This window comes from Cyprinodon tularosa, unplaced genomic scaffold (genome assembly GCF_016077235.1).
Source record: "Cyprinodon tularosa strain WSP-4 unplaced genomic scaffold, ASM1607723v1 ctg780, whole genome shotgun sequence".
NCBI classification, from domain to species: Eukaryota; Metazoa; Chordata; class Actinopteri; order Cyprinodontiformes; family Cyprinodontidae; genus Cyprinodon; species Cyprinodon tularosa.
In genome coordinates, this window is record NW_024039541.1 from 253,953 (window position 1) to 270,860 (window position 16,908).

Consider the following 16,908-nt stretch of genomic DNA (forward strand, 5'->3'; position numbering starts at 1 on the left):
CCATCCATCCATCATCCATCCATCATCCATCCATCCATCATCCATCCATCCATCATCCATCCATCATCCATCCATCATCCATCCATCAATCATCCATCCATCATCCTCCATCCATCATCCATCCATCCATCCATCATCCATCATCCATCCATCATCATCCATCCATCATCCATCCATCCATCCATCCATCCATCCATCCATCCATCATCCATCCATCATCCATCCATCATCCATCCATCCATCCATCCATCCATCATCCATCCATCATCCATCCATCATCCATCCATCCATCATCCATCATCCATCCATCATCCTCCATCCATCATCCATCCATCCATCCATCCATCATCCATCCATCCATCCATCCATCCATCCATCATCCATCCATCATCCATCCATCCATCATCCATCATCCATCATCCATCCATCATCCTCCATCCATCATCCATCCATCCATCCATCATCCATCCATCCATCCATCATCCATCCATCCATCCATCCATCATCCATCCATCCATCATCCATCCATCTTCCATCCATCATCCATCCATCCATCACCTGAAAACATCCAGACTCTCTGTGGTTTCATTTCGCTCCAGGATGATGATCTGATCAGTTTTCTCTGTGATTTCTTCTTAAATGGGATTTTGTCTCAAAGATTTCTATTCAACTTTCCAATTTTCAACAAACACGTTCTGCTTTTGAAGAAACTGACATTCAGTCAAAGTATTCCACAGCTGCTTGCTGTGGAATATTAGAATAATTTCTGTTAACAGGAAATCCGTCTTTAAATCTGATTGAAGGGATTCTGTCTGTTGCTGATTGAATTATTTGGGAATTTTGAGTTTGGGGAAACATTTTATTTGAACATGCTGTCTGTGACCGTCCTGCTATCAAAGAACGGTCATCTCCTAAAATATCCCAGTTTTCCATCATGTGGTCCAATAGGGAGCTGTCCGTCCATCCATCCATCATGGACGCCACCTTCCACCCTCTGCAGCAGACTGGAGAGGAGCTGAGCAGCTCCTCTCCAGTCTGCTGCAGAGGGTGGAAGGTGGCGTCCATCCATCCATCATGGACGCCACCTTCCACCCTCTGCAGCAGACTGGAGAGGAGCTGAGCAGCTCCTTTAGTCAGAGACTTTTACAGCCTCAGTAGGAGCGCTGCTGCAGCTCATTCATCCAACCAGACTTTACAATGAGACACTACAACAGCAATAACTGCTGCAGTGGAGAATAATTACTATTTAATACCCTGAGCAATAACCTGTTTCTCTATATAAACACCCTGTGCAATAATCCTACTATAGATAGAAAGCTGCCCTATGTGGACGCCCTGTATATACTGTATATATCCCATCATGCACCTCTTTCTTCCTTTGGCTCCTCCTCCTTTGGCTATTTGAGCTGATGGAATGAGTCAGTTTCTCCACTGTGAGATCAATCAATCAATCAATCAATCAGTTGATGATAATCAATCATCTGCTGTGGTTCATATTCTCGTTAGCTAAGTATCACAGACTGCTTTAAGGAGAAACTCTCCTCGTTTTTTGATGTTTTCTTCAATAGTTTTAAATTTTATTTCTAGAAAATATCAGATTTTAGTTTTATTGCTTTAATTCCTTTACGTTTAATTTCGTTTCCCAAATGTAATCGCCAACAGATTTTCAAAAGTGATCATAACAGAAATAAAGGCTGGAAAGTATCACTCTCTATTTAATCTATATCTGTACAGGATCTGTTATTGAACCAACTGATTTCTAATATTTTCCTTTTAATGTCACTCAGCCGTTGACATTAGATGCAGCAGTTAGCTCTGGTTTAATGGGCTCCTGTAGCAGCTTTTCTACCTGATTTCAATAAATCAATGAGTCGCAGTGAAAGAAAAGGAGGAATGCTGATGTAACTGAGGCACTTCAATCAAATTTATTGCAGTCAATAAAAACCAAACAATAAAACAGGCTTTCCTTAATTTATCCACTGAGGTACAAGTTGGGTGGATGAACGTCCACAGGTGAGACGAAGTCATCAAGCATCACAGTTTCTGCACAGCTGAGCTTCAACAAATTTATCTCACATTGCAAACCTGCTCAAAAACCCAAAGTGAACAAACTGTAGGATAAATGGAAGATGGCCTCTGATTGGTCGGTTGGTTTATGCATTTATCCCTGAACAGTTTGCTAGAGATATTCTCTGAATTCCTACTTCATTTGGAGAAAACCTACGCTATCTAATGAGCTAACCTTCGCAGGAGATAAAGTGCTTCAAAGTTTACTTCAGAAACATCCGAGTGTGTAGACCACGTCTCTCTATCTGCTGGACAAACCCATCTGCTCTGAAACTTTGTCCTTTTTAAAAATCCCTGAAGAATAAAGGCAAACAGACAGAAAGAGCAGAGGTCAAACAGCCTCGTTACGTCAGTCTATTCTAGAAGAGACGTATCAGTGCTTTATAACAGAAACACAGAGTGGCTGCAGAGCTAGCTACGAAAATAACCTTCCTCAGGATCAGAGAGGAAGGCCAGCAAGCAGTGAGGCAACTGGTGCAGCGCCGGATTGACGCTAAAGACGCGCTACACGCTGAGCACGCTAAGACGCGCTACACGCTGAGCACGCTAAAGACACTATAGATGCAGAAGACGCTCTAGATGCTGAAGACGCTGAGAACGCTAAAGACGCTATAGATGCAGAAGACGCTCTAGATGCTGAAGACGCTGAGAACGCTAAAGACGCTATAGATGCAGAAGACGCTCTAGATGCTGAAGACGCTGAGGACACAGAAAACGCTCTAGATGCAGAAGACGCTGAGGACGCTAAAGACGCTCTAGATGCTGAAGACGCTTAAGACGCTAAAGACGCTGAGGACGCAGAAGACACTCTAGATGCTGAAGACGCTTAAGACGCTAAAGACGCTGAGGACGCTAAAGACGCTGAGGACGCAGAAGACGTTCTAGATGCTGAAGACGCTAAAGACGCTGAGGACGCAGAAGACAATCTAGATGCTGAAGACACTCTAGATGCTGAAGACGCTGAGGACGCAGAAGATGTTCTAGATGCTGAAGACAGTCTAGATGCTCAAGACACTGAGGACGCAGAAGACAATCTAGATGCTGAAGACACTCTAGATGCTGAAGATGCTGAGGACACAGAAGACGCTCTAGATGCTTAAGACACAGAAGACGCTAAAGAAACTCTAGAAGCAGAAGACGCACCAGATGCTCAAGACGCTGAGGACGCAGAAGACGCTCTAGATGCAGAAGACGCTGAGGGCGCAGAAGACGATCTAGATGCTGAAGACGCTAAAGAAACTCTAGAAGCAGAGGACGCTCTAGATGCAGAAGACTGAGGACACAGAAGACGCTCTAGATGCAGAAGACGCTGAGGACGCAGAAGACGATCTAGATGCTGAAGACACAGAAGATGCTAAAGAAACTCTAGAAGCAGAAGACGTTCTAGACGCTGAGGACGCAGAAGACGCTCTAGATGCTGAACATGCTAGCACACAGAGAGAAAATGAATCGTGGTCAAACTGTCAGGGAACCCGCGATGAAACGCAGCATCCAGAGCCTCTCGGGAAAAGTTCATCTCAAAGACGTCTGTGGGACGTAGAGTAACGGTCGCAGACGCGTCAGATACTCTGTTAGCTGTGGATTGCTCTCAGCAGCTGCAGCTCCTTGGAGAATAAAGGGGATCTTTTCTATTCTAGCGTCCAGAAATGTCCTGCTGTTGGACCAGTGGTTGGTGATCATGTTCTCTCCGTCTTTTAGGCTGAAACGCTGCCGGCGACCAGAGGGTTCAACCTGAAGAAGCTTCAGAAATAGATTGATTTGTACGCCACACATATCTCAGGTGACCTTTGTGGTTTCAATGAGGACTCATCTGTTCCCCTGATGGTACTGACCCTGAGACACCTGAGGACAGTTTAAAGGTGAGGAGTACGGGTAGACATCTGCCTTTATGATGGGCCGACCGGGTGCTACTGGCAGGTTGGGGGAGGCCCTAGAGAAAGATGATCTCTGCCATGAAGCTGGAGCTCATGACTCCTAGAAGAATTTCTGAAATGATGACGATGGCTGTTTGAGTTTCAGCGGCTGGTCCTCCAGGGGCCCGGTCTATCTGGACTGGGTCGGCCTGAAAATAAGGAGGCCGGAAGAGTTTGGATATGGATTCAGGTCCGGCCTCCATCGCCCCTCACTCAGCAGACGCTGTGTCGCCTAGCAACCGTGACAGATGACTGACGAAGGAGCAGAGAATGGATGCTGAGCTTCTAGCTGAGGATGTTGAGGAGCTTCAGCAGCAGTACCGCCGCCTGAAATATCACAGTTATAGTCCCCCCCCCCCAGATAAATTGGAATCTGAGCTTAAATATCAGCCAAACCCATTTACACAGTAACAGATTAAAACCTTTAGATAAACCAAACATTACCGCCACATATCTGATTCAACCATTAAAACAACTATTTTCATTCATCTCAGACGGAACTATTCACTGACTGGATTATATTAAACTGAACTTCCAATATTCACCACTGTATGGCGCCGAGTAACCTTTCCTCTAAGAAACAGAGCAGCTGGCGTGCTTGGACTCGCAATGAATCCCGGTACAGCGGACCTGTCCTTGGACACATCTGTCGGCCGCATAACGTGGAATCTTCCAATCCGAACAGACCTCGGCGCCGCGCTATGACGTCATCGGCCAATGGATCTTTGGAGGACGAAGCCGCTGGATACAAACTCAGCCAATGATTATAATTTTGAATATCATTCATAATGGTCGTAGGGGGGCTGGTGCCAGCTGTCATTGGCTGAGAGGCGGGCTCCACCCTGGACAGGTCACCAGTCTATGGCAGGCATACAAATCTAAAACTGCTACAAACAAGCCAAGAGGATAAAAAAAGAAAATAACAGTAAATATTGGGAAAGTTCTTTGTGGTTGATCCCTCCCTCTGATGATCTGCTCCGTAAGTGAAATTAAGTCTGGACGTGTTTTAATCCTGAAGATCAGGCCCTGCCAGCCTAACCCTGCAGGGCGCACTGAGACCTGGCTGCAGCACAGCAACGTCTCCAAACTGCCCCCTCACTAAAGCCTTCAGGAAAAGCTGTCTGAAATTTAAAAAACTAAATTAGAGTTAAACTTCCTCGGTTCTGTGAAGCTGTAATGGTTCCGATTATTGATCCCATCGTTTGCGAATGTCATTAGTGTCCATAGGTGGTGGGGTTCTGGTTGGGTTCTGCTTCTCTGGCAGAACAATCCCTCACAGTGATCACAGACACAAACAGAGCAAACATCGTCTTTGGACCCTCTCCGTCTCCATGGTGACCCAGGGGTCCTCTAGAGCTTGCGTTCTCCACAGATGATGCTCTGGTATATCTGTTCTGTTAGAGGAATGTAGCTGTTCTGCTGGTAGTCCAACACATAGAGGGGATCAGAGATGGTTGATGGGTTGAAGCCACTCTGGACCAACTGGAACTTCTGCTGTTTGAAGGTGCTGGTCATCTCCATCACCTCCTGTGGGACAAAGCGGAGGACGTTCAGTCACAGCAAACCCAAAGCCTACCTCCAAACTCCAGTCCTCAGGGGGGCGCTGTCCTGCACTTTCTATGGTTTATATGGGAGAATCAATGGTCTTCATAACGGTAATATACAAAGGAAACATCTTTATTTGTTATTAAAACAGAATAGTGAATAATAAACTGATTGAAGCTTATTGATGCTACCATTCTATAGTTAGAACCAGAACACTGAGGAATGGGCTACTATGCTGCTGCATTACATCATAATGCTGAATATGTTCAGAATCTCTCGCCATCTTTGAAACAGCAAAGAGATTGCTGCCTGGTCTGTAGAATATCCTCTGCACATTGATGAAGGCACACAGAAAACAGTTTAATAGACAAATCAATGATAAAAACAAAGACTGATTTGCTTTGTTGCTTAGAGTGAACGTCCCGATCCGGCCGGGGAGAAGGACGGACGTTTCTCCTTGGCTCTGCCTTTCTGCTACCTCATTCAGACTGTTCTATTCACCAGTGAGGGAGGAGATCAGGCAGAGAGCAGAACCCAGTTAGGACTGAATGTTCATGAATTGTTCTGCCAACAAAAAAATGAAAGTTATGTTTGAATCACGGTTCTATGAATGCCGGATGACCACCAGAGGGCGGTGCTGAGAGCACTGGCTGTTTGGGCAGAACCTCGTGGAGGTGGTCGGATGCTCATGATGCAGCAGCACATGTTGCTGGAAGCGAGACCCCACTGAAAGCCGCCCAGGAAGAGGAGATGCTCCTGGTGGAACGTGATCTCCCAGAGACAGTCAGGGAGAAGCGAGGGAGCCCCACAATCCAACCAGCAGTCAAAGGTCACCCAGGCTCAGGCTGGGCTAACGCTAACCCCATTAAAACTGGGGAGCAGGGGCGTGATCGCTACCATCACCACTTACAAAAACCAATACACCAAAGAAGCCAACAACGTTAGCCGTACCCAAACTTCTGCAAGGGAAGTTGGTCAGACTGGGAGTGGGGCGAAATCGCTGCCGTCACCAATTCTCAACCAAAACAGCACCAAGCTGAAGGTAGCACGGTACCCAGAAGCTGGGAGAGGGGGCGACTTTCCAAACTCTTCTACCTGATCGACCCGTTGCAGCCTGGGAGGGCGGGGAACAGGACCTCCAGTCAGCGAGAGACAAACAACGGGAAGCTAGCGAACTGCTGAGAAGAGCCAAGGATGACACCAGGCTACGTAGCTTCTGATTGGTCCTCCAGCTTCACAGCTGGGATAATTACTGGAGCTGCGCATCCCTGAAGGGAACATTCAGCACCAGCATTGGGCGGTCAGCAGGGATGGAACAGAACAATCTTTGACCTTTGATGATCTGCCATATTTTAACTTTCTATCACACCTTCAGAGCCATGAACATCATCTAAACGCAGTGACCTGATTGGACAGAGGGTCTGATGAGGTCACAGAGCAGAACCTTTATCCACGTTTTAACTCCTCTCTGCTGGCTGCCTTCCTCCTGCAGTTCCACCGTAGCAGCACTAGAGGGAGCAGTTCACCCATAGACCAGCCTGACTGGTCTCCACTGGGAGCCTGATGTGGTTCTACCATCTGAAGGACCTGCTGCCCCCTTCAGAGGCGTTCCACCATCATCTGATGATGATGAAACCATTCAGCTGGTGGAGAACGTCACATCCACCGTCATCTAAAACATGGCCTCCAACATAATAACATTTAGAATGATTCTGGCGTCCAGCAGAGGAAGGCGTCGAGTGGAGGAAGAGGTCAGTCACCTGGATCCTCACGAAGAGCGGACGAGCGTACGGCGGGAGGTCCCTGAGGGCGTGTTCCAACAGCTTGTGACCATCAAAGGTGAGTTGTGGTCGCACAGTGAGGGCGGCCATCCCTGCTCTGCCCTCATGTCCTGTCAAAGAGAGTTATGATGGAGTCAGCAGAAGCTCCAACAGGTTCTACAACTAGAAGACAGGATTTTCCTTCAGCGTTAATGAGAAACGCATCAAAACGAAGCATGCGAGTCTAAGGAAGGAGCCGTTCTTCTTCACTGTGAATGAGCTGATGAAGACGAGATGAAGGCAGAAACGTTACCTGGAACCTCCACTCCAAACACATTGACCTCCTGGATGAAGTCCACCTGCCCCAGGATCTCCGTCACCTCCGTGGTCGCAACGTTCTCTCCTTTCCACCTGAAGAAGGGAAGGAACCAGAGAGATGAGGCATGAGGTCAGACCATCATCATTCATACAACTACTCCAACACTTCAGTGTCCACCATATTGGATCAGTCCATTTGCTGCACATGTTCAGAAAGGTCCAAACAGACAGCAGCAAACCATTTGAAAACAAACCATGCAAAGAGCAGTGTTGCCAACTTAGCGCTTTAGTCGCTATATTTAGCCACTTTTCAGACCCCTCTAGCACTTTGATTTCTAAAAAGCTCCTAGCGCCAAATCTAGAGACTTTTTTCTGCTACTGGAGACTTTGGAGACAACATCTAAAAGCAGCGAACTCTGCTCTCCAGAGCGAGTAGATTGGTAACCCCGCCTCCTGCTCTCCTCTATCTTGTCTGCTGTCATGATTCATGCAGCTATTATTTCATCCAAATGAAAAATGGAGAACAGAGAAGCAGATCATGGCTTGTCTACAGTGAAAAGAAGGACTGGGTTATTTACTTTGGCCTTTTTGGAAACACAGGAAGGAGCAATCAGCTAAGTGAGCTTAGTGCTTGGAAAAAATCTTTCATTCCTTTAGAGACAGCATGAAAAGTCAGCTGAGTACAAAACATAGAGAGGAAAACAAGAAGAAAAGGGACAAGAAGAGAGGGACACAACCTAGAGCAGATAATGGATGTCTATTCTATTAACATTTCTACATCTGGAGAATGGGGCTGTTTGATGTCTTCTCAGTTCAGAGGGGCCCCTGCCTGCCTTTGCCCAGGGCCCCACATTTCCTAAATGCGCCCCTGGCTGGGAACCAGTAGCGTACTGGTTCCAGTCTAAATGATGACTTCACTCCTAAATAACATCTGATTTGAAGGAAGGAGGGATTTTAAAGGAGACCAACGTCCTGACCTGACAGGAGCTCTTAGGCCCCGCCCACAGGCCACAGGTACCTGAAGGTGTCGCCCACTCTGTCCCTGAAGCAGATGAAGCCGTCCTGGTCTTCGGCCATCAGGTCCCCGGTGTTAAAGTAGACGTCCCCCTTCACAAAGACGTTCTTCAGCAGCTTCTTCTCCGTCAGCTGCTTGTTTCCAGCGTAGCCGAAGAAGGGGCTGAGGGCGCTGACCTTGGCCAGCAACAGCCCCGTCTCTCCTGAACGGAACCAAAGCATGAGACGGGTCGGACCAGAACCGGAACCCTGGAGGAGACGGTTTCCAGCTTTACCTTGTTTGACTCTCTGGCAGAAACCCTGAGGGTCTTTCACCGGTTCGTCTTTAACCATGTCGTACTTCACCAGATCGTACTTGAACAGAAGCTGCAGACAAAGAGGAAAACAACCTGATGAGGAGCAGATCTAGCACAAAAATCTACAGTGAAGATGGTAAAACATCATTTTATTTTAGTTTTTAGTTCACTAGTGGCTTGTTTTTCTAACGGTGGTATGAGAGAGAGGGATGGACCGCAGGCCGGATTGGAACCCGGCCTCATCGAGGACTAAGAGGTCTGTTCATGGGTCGTCTGCACTAACCGCTGCTCCACCTGCCTGGCCCCGCTAAAACATCATTACCAGGACCGGGCGCCCCGCTGGTCCCAGTCAGACCGCAGACGGCAGTTTTCCTGGTTTTAGTTTTTCAGGGGGACGCCATTAGGCCGTAAACGCTGATGTTCCTCCTCCTGCTTCCTGCATCAGCAGCCAAGCTTTCATCAGGAAACCATCTTTAATTAGCTCACCAATTATTTCCCCTCCATGCCTCCTACCACGGTGCATGCAGCTGAATGATCATTTTAAGGACCAAAGCCATTCCAGCCGTTGTCATGGCAACCTGAATCCATCCAAGCAGACAGTATTTTTAGGTTGCTCCGTCTGGTTGATGTTCAGAGTTTCATCTGTGAGGCTTTGAGCTGAAACTGTTTCATCTTTACAGACATGAAACTTTCACCTTCCTAACAAACAGTTTCCTGAATGTTTCCTTCCTTCAGCTCCTCTAACAGAGTTTTAGTGGATCTACTGAAGCCTTTAATGCTACAGCTGCAGCTAACGGCTAACGGATTAGAGCAGCGTCTGCAGCTCTGCAGCTATTTTTAGCTGTGAATCGGGTTCATCCAGCAGCCAGACTGTGGGACTGTCCTGATCCTCACCGCCTGAAGCTCCTACCTGTTTCCTTCTGCATTAATGAGGAATTCAGGAATTAAACCATCAACGTTTCTGTGATAAAACTGCTAAAATAATGTATTCATTAAAATTTCAACCTGGACTGTATAGGTCATTTAGTTTTGTAACAATCTTTTATAACTTTAATGGTGAGAGGACAGCTGAGGTCAGAGATTAGAGCTGAACAGATGGAGGCCACTGTTTCCCAGCCGCTGCCATGACCTGAGGCCAACAGAGCCGCTTCAGGAGGCCAATCCTCTGACAGAAAGCTCCTTTAGCAGGTTAAACATGTCCTCCTCCCAGGCTGCTCTCCTGCTTCACACACGTCACCAGGCTGCGTGCGTTTTACAGTCTGGGTTCTGATCCGACGGATCAGTAACGGTTCCGCTGCATGCAGCTCCAAACATTCCAGGAAACTCCTTAAACTTCTGTCCTTTCTTCATTCTGAAACCACAGCCCACTTCCTGCAGAAAACCCTGGAAGTGTGACGGACAGTCGGTCACATTCTCCATCAGCTGCTGTCAGAACATGTGACCAAACGTAATGGAGAGCAACAGGCTCACAGCTGAAAGGCTTCTTGTTCATCCATTAAAATAGCTGAGGTCTAGAAAAACTTATTTACGCAAAAATAAGGTCACATTTTTTCAGAACAAGCTATGGTTTGACATTTGGTTTGATTTCACTGCTCATTATTGATGTTATATCACAGTCAGCTCCATAAACACTGCAGCATCTAATGCTTCTGGCTCTATGCATCACCACAGCGGATCTGAAACACAATCAGGTGATTTCAGGCAGTTTGGAATCCAAACAAACCCGTCAGAGATGGCAAAGCATTGGGTGAGGTCAGCATCACTGAAAGACCTGGTGGATGACTGACAGAAGAGTCCTGCCCTGGTGTAGAAAAGCCTCAACACTGGATCAAGACTTCACCAGAGTGGATAGGAAGGGTTCACCACCCGACTGGAACCACTGTTGAGCCCCGAGAACAAAACCCTCACGGTTCTGGATCAAAGATCCACTCGGACCACAAAAATGGAGAAGATCCAAAGCATGCCACCTCATCCCTGCAGCATGGTGGTGGTAGTGTCATGGTCTGGGAATGCATGGTTTTCTTGTATTTAATGACTTTGTGAGGTTTCTGGGAATATTATCTGCTCCTAAACTCCATGAACGGTGCTACACACGGAAAACGACCGAAGCAACGACTGCGAAATCAGCCAAAGAATTTATGAAGCAGAGAGGTGGATCGTTATAAAAACAGCCCGATCCTGAACCTATCAGCAGAGGCCTTGCAGTGCACCAGCAGAGGACTGGCAGTGCATCAGCAGAGGCCTGGCAGTGCATCAGCAGAGGCCTGGCATTGCACCAGCAGAGGCCTGGCATTGCACCAGCAGAGGCCTGGCAGTGCATCAGCAGAGGCCTGGCATTGCACCAGCAGAGGCCTGGCAGTGCATTAGCAGAGGCCTGGCAGTGCATTAGCAGAGGCCTGGCAGTGCACCAGCAGAGGCCTGGCAGTGCATTAGCAGAGGCCTGGCAGTGCACCAGCAGAGGCCCGGCAGTGCATCAGCAGAGGCCCGGCAGTGCACCAGCAGAGGACTGGCAGTGCACCAGCAGAGGCCTGGCAGTGCATTAGCAGAGGCCTGGCATTGCACCAGCAGAGGCCCGGCAGTGCACCAGCAGAGGCCCGGCAGTGCATCAGCAGAGGCCCGGCAGTGCATCAGCAGAGGCCCGGCAGTGCACCAGCAGAGGACTGGCATTGCACCAGCAGAGGCCCGGCAGTGCATCAGCAGAGGCCCGGCAGTGCATCAGCAGAGGCCCGGCAGTGCACCAGCAGAGGACTGGCATTGCACCAGCAGAGGACTGGCATTGCACCAGCAGAGGCCTGGCAGTGCACCAGCAGAGGCCCGGCAGTGCACCAGCAGAGGCCTGGCAGTGCATCAGCAGAGGCCCGGCAGTGCATCAGCAGAGGCCCGGCAGTGCACCAGCAGAGGCCTGGCAGTGCACCAGCAGAGGCCCGGCAGTGCATCAGCAGAGGCCCGGCAGTGCACCAGCAGAGGACTGGCATTGCACCAGCAGAGGCCTGGCAGTGCACCAGCAGAGGCCCGGCAGTGCACCAGCAGAGGCCTGGCATTGCACCAGCAGAGGCCTGGCATTGCACCAGCAGAGGCCTGGCATTGCACCAGCAGAGGCCTGGCAGTGCATCAGCAGAGGCCCGGCAGTGCACCAGCAGAGGCCTGGCATTGCACCAGCAGAGGCCTGGCTGTGCACCAGCAGAGGCCCGGCAGTGCATCAGCAGAGGCCTGGCAGTGCATCAGCAGAGGACCAGAGGCCTGGCAGTGCACCAGCAGAGGCCTGGCAGTGCATCAGCAGAGGACCAGAGGCCTGGCAGTGCATCAGCAGAGGCCTGGCAGTGCATCAGCAGAGGCCTGGCAGTGCACCAGCAGAGATCAAACACGCAGTCTTCTCCCATGTTCCTGACTCCAGGCTGTTATCGACTGCAAAGGATTTAAACCAAGGATTAAAATTTATTTTTTTTGTTTTAATTTGTCACTAAAGTTTTGGTCCCTTAAAAAGTTGGAGGAACTTTTACCAACAGTTGTCGTTCCTTCCCCTGCCATCCCATTTGATGTAGATATTCTCAAATTAGAGCTGAAATTCTGCAGGTGAAACATCTCATTTATTTTATTTCAGATCTGCTGAGGTGGTTTATAGAACCCAAACCATTAGAACCAGTGTCTATGTTGCAGGTTTTATGGAGCTGAAGCTGAAGATAAGGGAGCACAGCGACCAGAAGGAGCAACCTCACCAAGAAACCTACGTTTGGTTCTGGTTCAAAAGGAAAGTCTTCATGGTTGAAGATCTCAGGCTGACTGGGAATAGGACACTTGGAAAAGGTGAGTTTATATCCAGGCAGCAAGCAAAAGCTAAGATGTAATGGAAGGGGTCAGCTATGCAAAGAAGCAGAAGGTCTGCATAGAGAGACGGAGAGCCTGTGATGGACCATGAGCCTTTCTACATTCAGAGACACTAGAGGTGGAGGTCTGAGTGTAAACTGGTCCATGAAGGTTCCCAGCTGAAAGCTTCACTGCCTATTCCTGCTCTGACCCCAGAAACCATCAGCTCTTTGAATCCAGGGTCAGGAGAGAGTCTGAAGTTAGAAAGATGATCAATCATCTGGTGTCACTGTGAGATCAGCCGTGATTTAGGTGAATCAGCAGCAGGGAGCCTTTTACCGTGAGGACATGGTGAGACAGGATTCATTCATGTTCAACTCCATGATGAAAGGCTGACTGCACTGATTTATCCACAGAAGGCTGGAATCATTCTTCCCTTTGCTTCTTCACATCTTCTCCACCAAAATGTTTAGGATCCTGATTTTTATTTTTTCTGTAGATTTTCACATGAAAGTGAGTCTCTGTCTGTCTGAGGCTCTGACCCCCCCCCCCCCCCAGGTCCTAACCTCAGGAGCCAGATGAACTTTAAGCCTGCAGCTGATATTTGGTGTCGCGTATTGAGATCTCATGACTTCCTTCCATGCTCTAATAAATGAACATCTAGAACATCTGACCTGCTGAACATTTCTGAGGGAGAACCTTTAGTCACAGCGGTCTCCAGAGAACATCTGCTCACACAGATAATAACTGAGACCTTCTGGAAGTGGGTTTGACCGCACCTTCAACCCTCCCCTCAGAGCGGCCCGTCCTCTTACCCTGTAGAAGAAGTTGGAGCGCCCCACCACTCCGATCCGGCCGACGTGGTTCATGAAGCACAGGTTTCCCTCCGTGGAGCCGTAGACCTCACACATCTTTATGTCTCCAAACCGGCTGAGGAACTCCCGCCAGACGTCCTGACGCAGCCCGTTCCCAACTCCCATTCGAACCCGGTGGTCCCGCTCCATTTCTGTCTGATAGAGGCAGGAAGCTGGGGTTATGATGTCATCATCCGGCTGAGCCAATCAGCTGCAGTGTCTCTTTAACACCTAGATTGATCCAGACAGTCAGAGCTGGAAGCCTCCAGTCCTTCACTTCAGGTGAGTTTAGGCTAAAACAATTAAACTGATCATTGAAATAACTGTCTGCTAATTTAATAATCGATCCATCGTTAACTGCAGCTTAGAGACTCTAAAACACGACAGACTGACAGAGCAGTAATTTAACCAGATTTATAGAAATATGTCAGGATGCTCTATGCAGAACGGTTTCACCTGGTTTGATTCTTTGCTATCAGATTATTAATAGGAAAATAATGACATGCTCACCGATGAGCAGAATAATAGTGAGTTTCAGCCTTAGATGAGTCACAGTCACTGAAACACTGAAATATTCACTAATGACGTTCATATTGTGGGGGAGGGGGGGCCTAGTTGTTAAAGGAGAATTCCGGTTTTTAACACTTTTGGCCCATTTTCTGTAGTGTCCAGGATGAAATCGAATGATCGACACCAAAATTTTGACAATTGGTCCTGTCTCTGCTTTTTGGCTCATGCAGAATCCCCCCCTGGCTGCTTCAGAATGGCTTCCATAGTGCATGTCCGATAATGTCCTTAAAACAACCTTAAACGTTCTTTTTTTAAAATATGCTACTCACCTGGTCGTCAGCGCTGTTCAATGACGTTCCAAAAAAAGTTTCGTGAAGAAAAACCGTTCCTGTAGTGTTTTATTTAGCATTTTGTAAATCCCAGAACTATTTTTTCCGATACATCACAACCGCTTATAAACTTCCGCTTCCCGTTCGAATCTGAAGCGTTGCACACTCCAGACCACTAGTTGGCGACAATGTCTCTATACTTTGGGAATGTATATGAATATGTCCTCCTCAAGAATCCACCTTTCGTATTCCATTTTCAGAGTTTTTTACAGTGTTTAACAGAGACGTTAGCACCTCGACGTCAGAGTACACAGAGTGAAGCGAAAAGACTACAACTGTGTAAACAGGCCCCATTTCCGTTTCCGGTGGCGGGGGAATATTGACTATTCCAACAGAACTCAATGGGATTTACAAAATGCTAAATAAAACACTACAGGAACGTTTTTTCTTTACGAAACTTTTTTTGGAACGTCATTGAACAGCGCTGACGACCCGGTGAGTAGCATATTTTAAAAAAAGAACGTTTAAGGTTGTTTTAAGGACATTATCGGACATGCACTATGCTAGCCATTCTAAAGCAGCCAGGGGGGGATTCTGCATGAGCCAAAAAGCAGAGACAGGAGCAATTGTCAAACTTTTGGTGTCGATCATTCGATTTCATCCTGGACACTACAGAAAATGGGCTAAAAGTGTTAAAAACCGAACTTCTCCTTTAAGGCACACTCTGGGTCCCTGAACAAGACCCTTAACCTACACTGCTCCCCAAGGGGAGGGGTTCATCTCTCCGATGTGAGATCAATAAAGATCATTATAATGATTGAGCCACACTCGTTGATCTGGTGGTTCTCCTGTCAGAAGCGATGATGAGGCGGGATGAAGAGGAGCAGCTGACTGAGCCAGCAGTAAGCAATCCTGTTAAGAGGACACTGCTGATCACTGATTAATTAATCCCCCCCCCCCGCAAAGAAAAACGTGTTGGACCAGGAAATAATCATTTGGTGAGGAGGAAAATCACTGAAATAAAAGTTAAAGAATGATATAATAATCTGTAATAATCCTGTTGGGATTGGGATGACAACTAATCCCTACTTCTAACAAAAAGGGCAAAGGTCACATGGTGAGAGGATCAGAACAGCAGCCACAAGTTCTGTTCCCATTTGTTAAACTGAAGCTATGGGAGCAGAAGGTTTACATCACTGCTCCATGTTCGGTTCTGTGGTCCTGAAGGATCCGGTTCACTTTATTCAGATTATTCTGATTTAATCAATATCTAGAAACACTTTCTATGTAAAAACTAACAGTAAACCGGCTCCACAGGCGGCTCTGTCCGGGAAAGAAACAGTTAGTGAGACCAGCTGCAAGCTGCGTCCATAGCTATAGGAGAGAAACAGGACTAAACACTGAAAATCAGGCCCCATTATCATCTATGATCTAAGCCACAGGTGTCAAACTGGTTCCAGAAAGGGCCGCTGCTGGTTTTCTTTCCATCCAAGCAGTAGCACATCAGACTCCATTCATCCCATCAAGGTGAGTCTAGTCTTAACCTGATGACCTGATGGGATGAACGGAGTCTGGTTCTACTGCTCGGGTGGAAAGAAAACCAGCAGCGGCCCTTTCTGGAACCAGTCTGACCCCCCTGATCTGAGCTGAGCCCAGAGCTTCTCTCAGATTCAGGGGCGGCTGACCATGTTCTCTGCCTCCGTTAGCGATGTGGCCTTTGGTCTGCGCTGCTCATCACAGCGTTAATCCCAGAGGCGGGTGGTGGACACCGCCACCGCGGTTATTCTAACTTGGATTATATTATGATGATCAACTCCTTTTTTAATTTATTAGATTTTGGTCGTGGGCAAGACACTGTCTGGATGGAGTAAAGAGTGGGTAACAGTAGAGAAGCTGCAGAGAGGTCTGTTAAACTAGAACTCTGCTTCCTGGTCTGCACCCTGGGGGGTCAGGGTTCTGGAGGACTAATAAATGTGGCCAGATTCCTAGAAAGAAGAGCTGCACCATCCAGAGTGGGATGGATGCCGTCTCTCCGAATCAGACCAGGCTTTCCCCAGAAGGATTGCCAATAGTGCAGATGGTTGGTTGGTTGTTTGATCCACAGGGAAGCAATATCCCCTTTTTCTTCAACATTTGTGGGGCAGGGTCAGTAGTGAGGGTCAGTAGTGAGGGTCAGTAGTGAGGGTCAATAGTGAGGGTCAGTAGTGAGGGTCAGTAGTGAGGGTCAGTAGTGAGGGTCAGTAGTGAGGGTCAATAGTGAGGGTCAATAGTGGGGGTCAGTAGTGAGGGTCAGTAGTGAGGGTCAGTAGTGAGGGTCAGTAGTGAGGGTCAGTAGTGGGGGTCAGTAGTGAGGGTCAGTAGTGAGGGTCAGTAGTGAGGGTCAATAGTGAGGGTCAGTAGTGAGGGTCAGTAGTGAGGGTCAGTAGTGAGGGTCAGTAGTGAGGGTCAATAGTGGGGGTCAGTAGTGAGGGTCAGTAGTGAGGGTCAGTAGTGAGGGT

The 16,908-nt window shown here is 48.0% G+C and overlaps 1 protein-coding gene and 1 pseudogene across 1 annotated transcript in view; both read right to left on the reverse strand.

Annotated features, from left to right (window-relative positions):
• Positions 1–2,587: 2,587 nt before the first annotated feature.
• On the reverse strand, positions 2,588–4,183 carry LOC119773738 (annotated as a pseudogene).
• Positions 3,517–16,908, reverse strand: part of slc27a6 (solute carrier family 27 member 6) — a 31,145-nt gene continuing 17,753 nt past the window's right edge. The window contains exons 5-10 of the mRNA XM_038270868.1: positions 13,533–13,727; positions 8,893–8,983; positions 8,622–8,820; positions 7,599–7,696; positions 7,286–7,416; positions 3,517–5,507 (exon numbers count right to left, since the gene is read on the reverse strand). Coding sequence (XP_038126796.1) covers positions 5,331–5,507; positions 7,286–7,416; positions 7,599–7,696; positions 8,622–8,820; positions 8,893–8,983; positions 13,533–13,727 — 891 coding nt within the window. The 3' untranslated portion in view covers positions 3,517–5,330. The remainder of the gene's footprint in view (positions 5,508–7,285; positions 7,417–7,598; positions 7,697–8,621; positions 8,821–8,892; positions 8,984–13,532; positions 13,728–16,908) is intronic.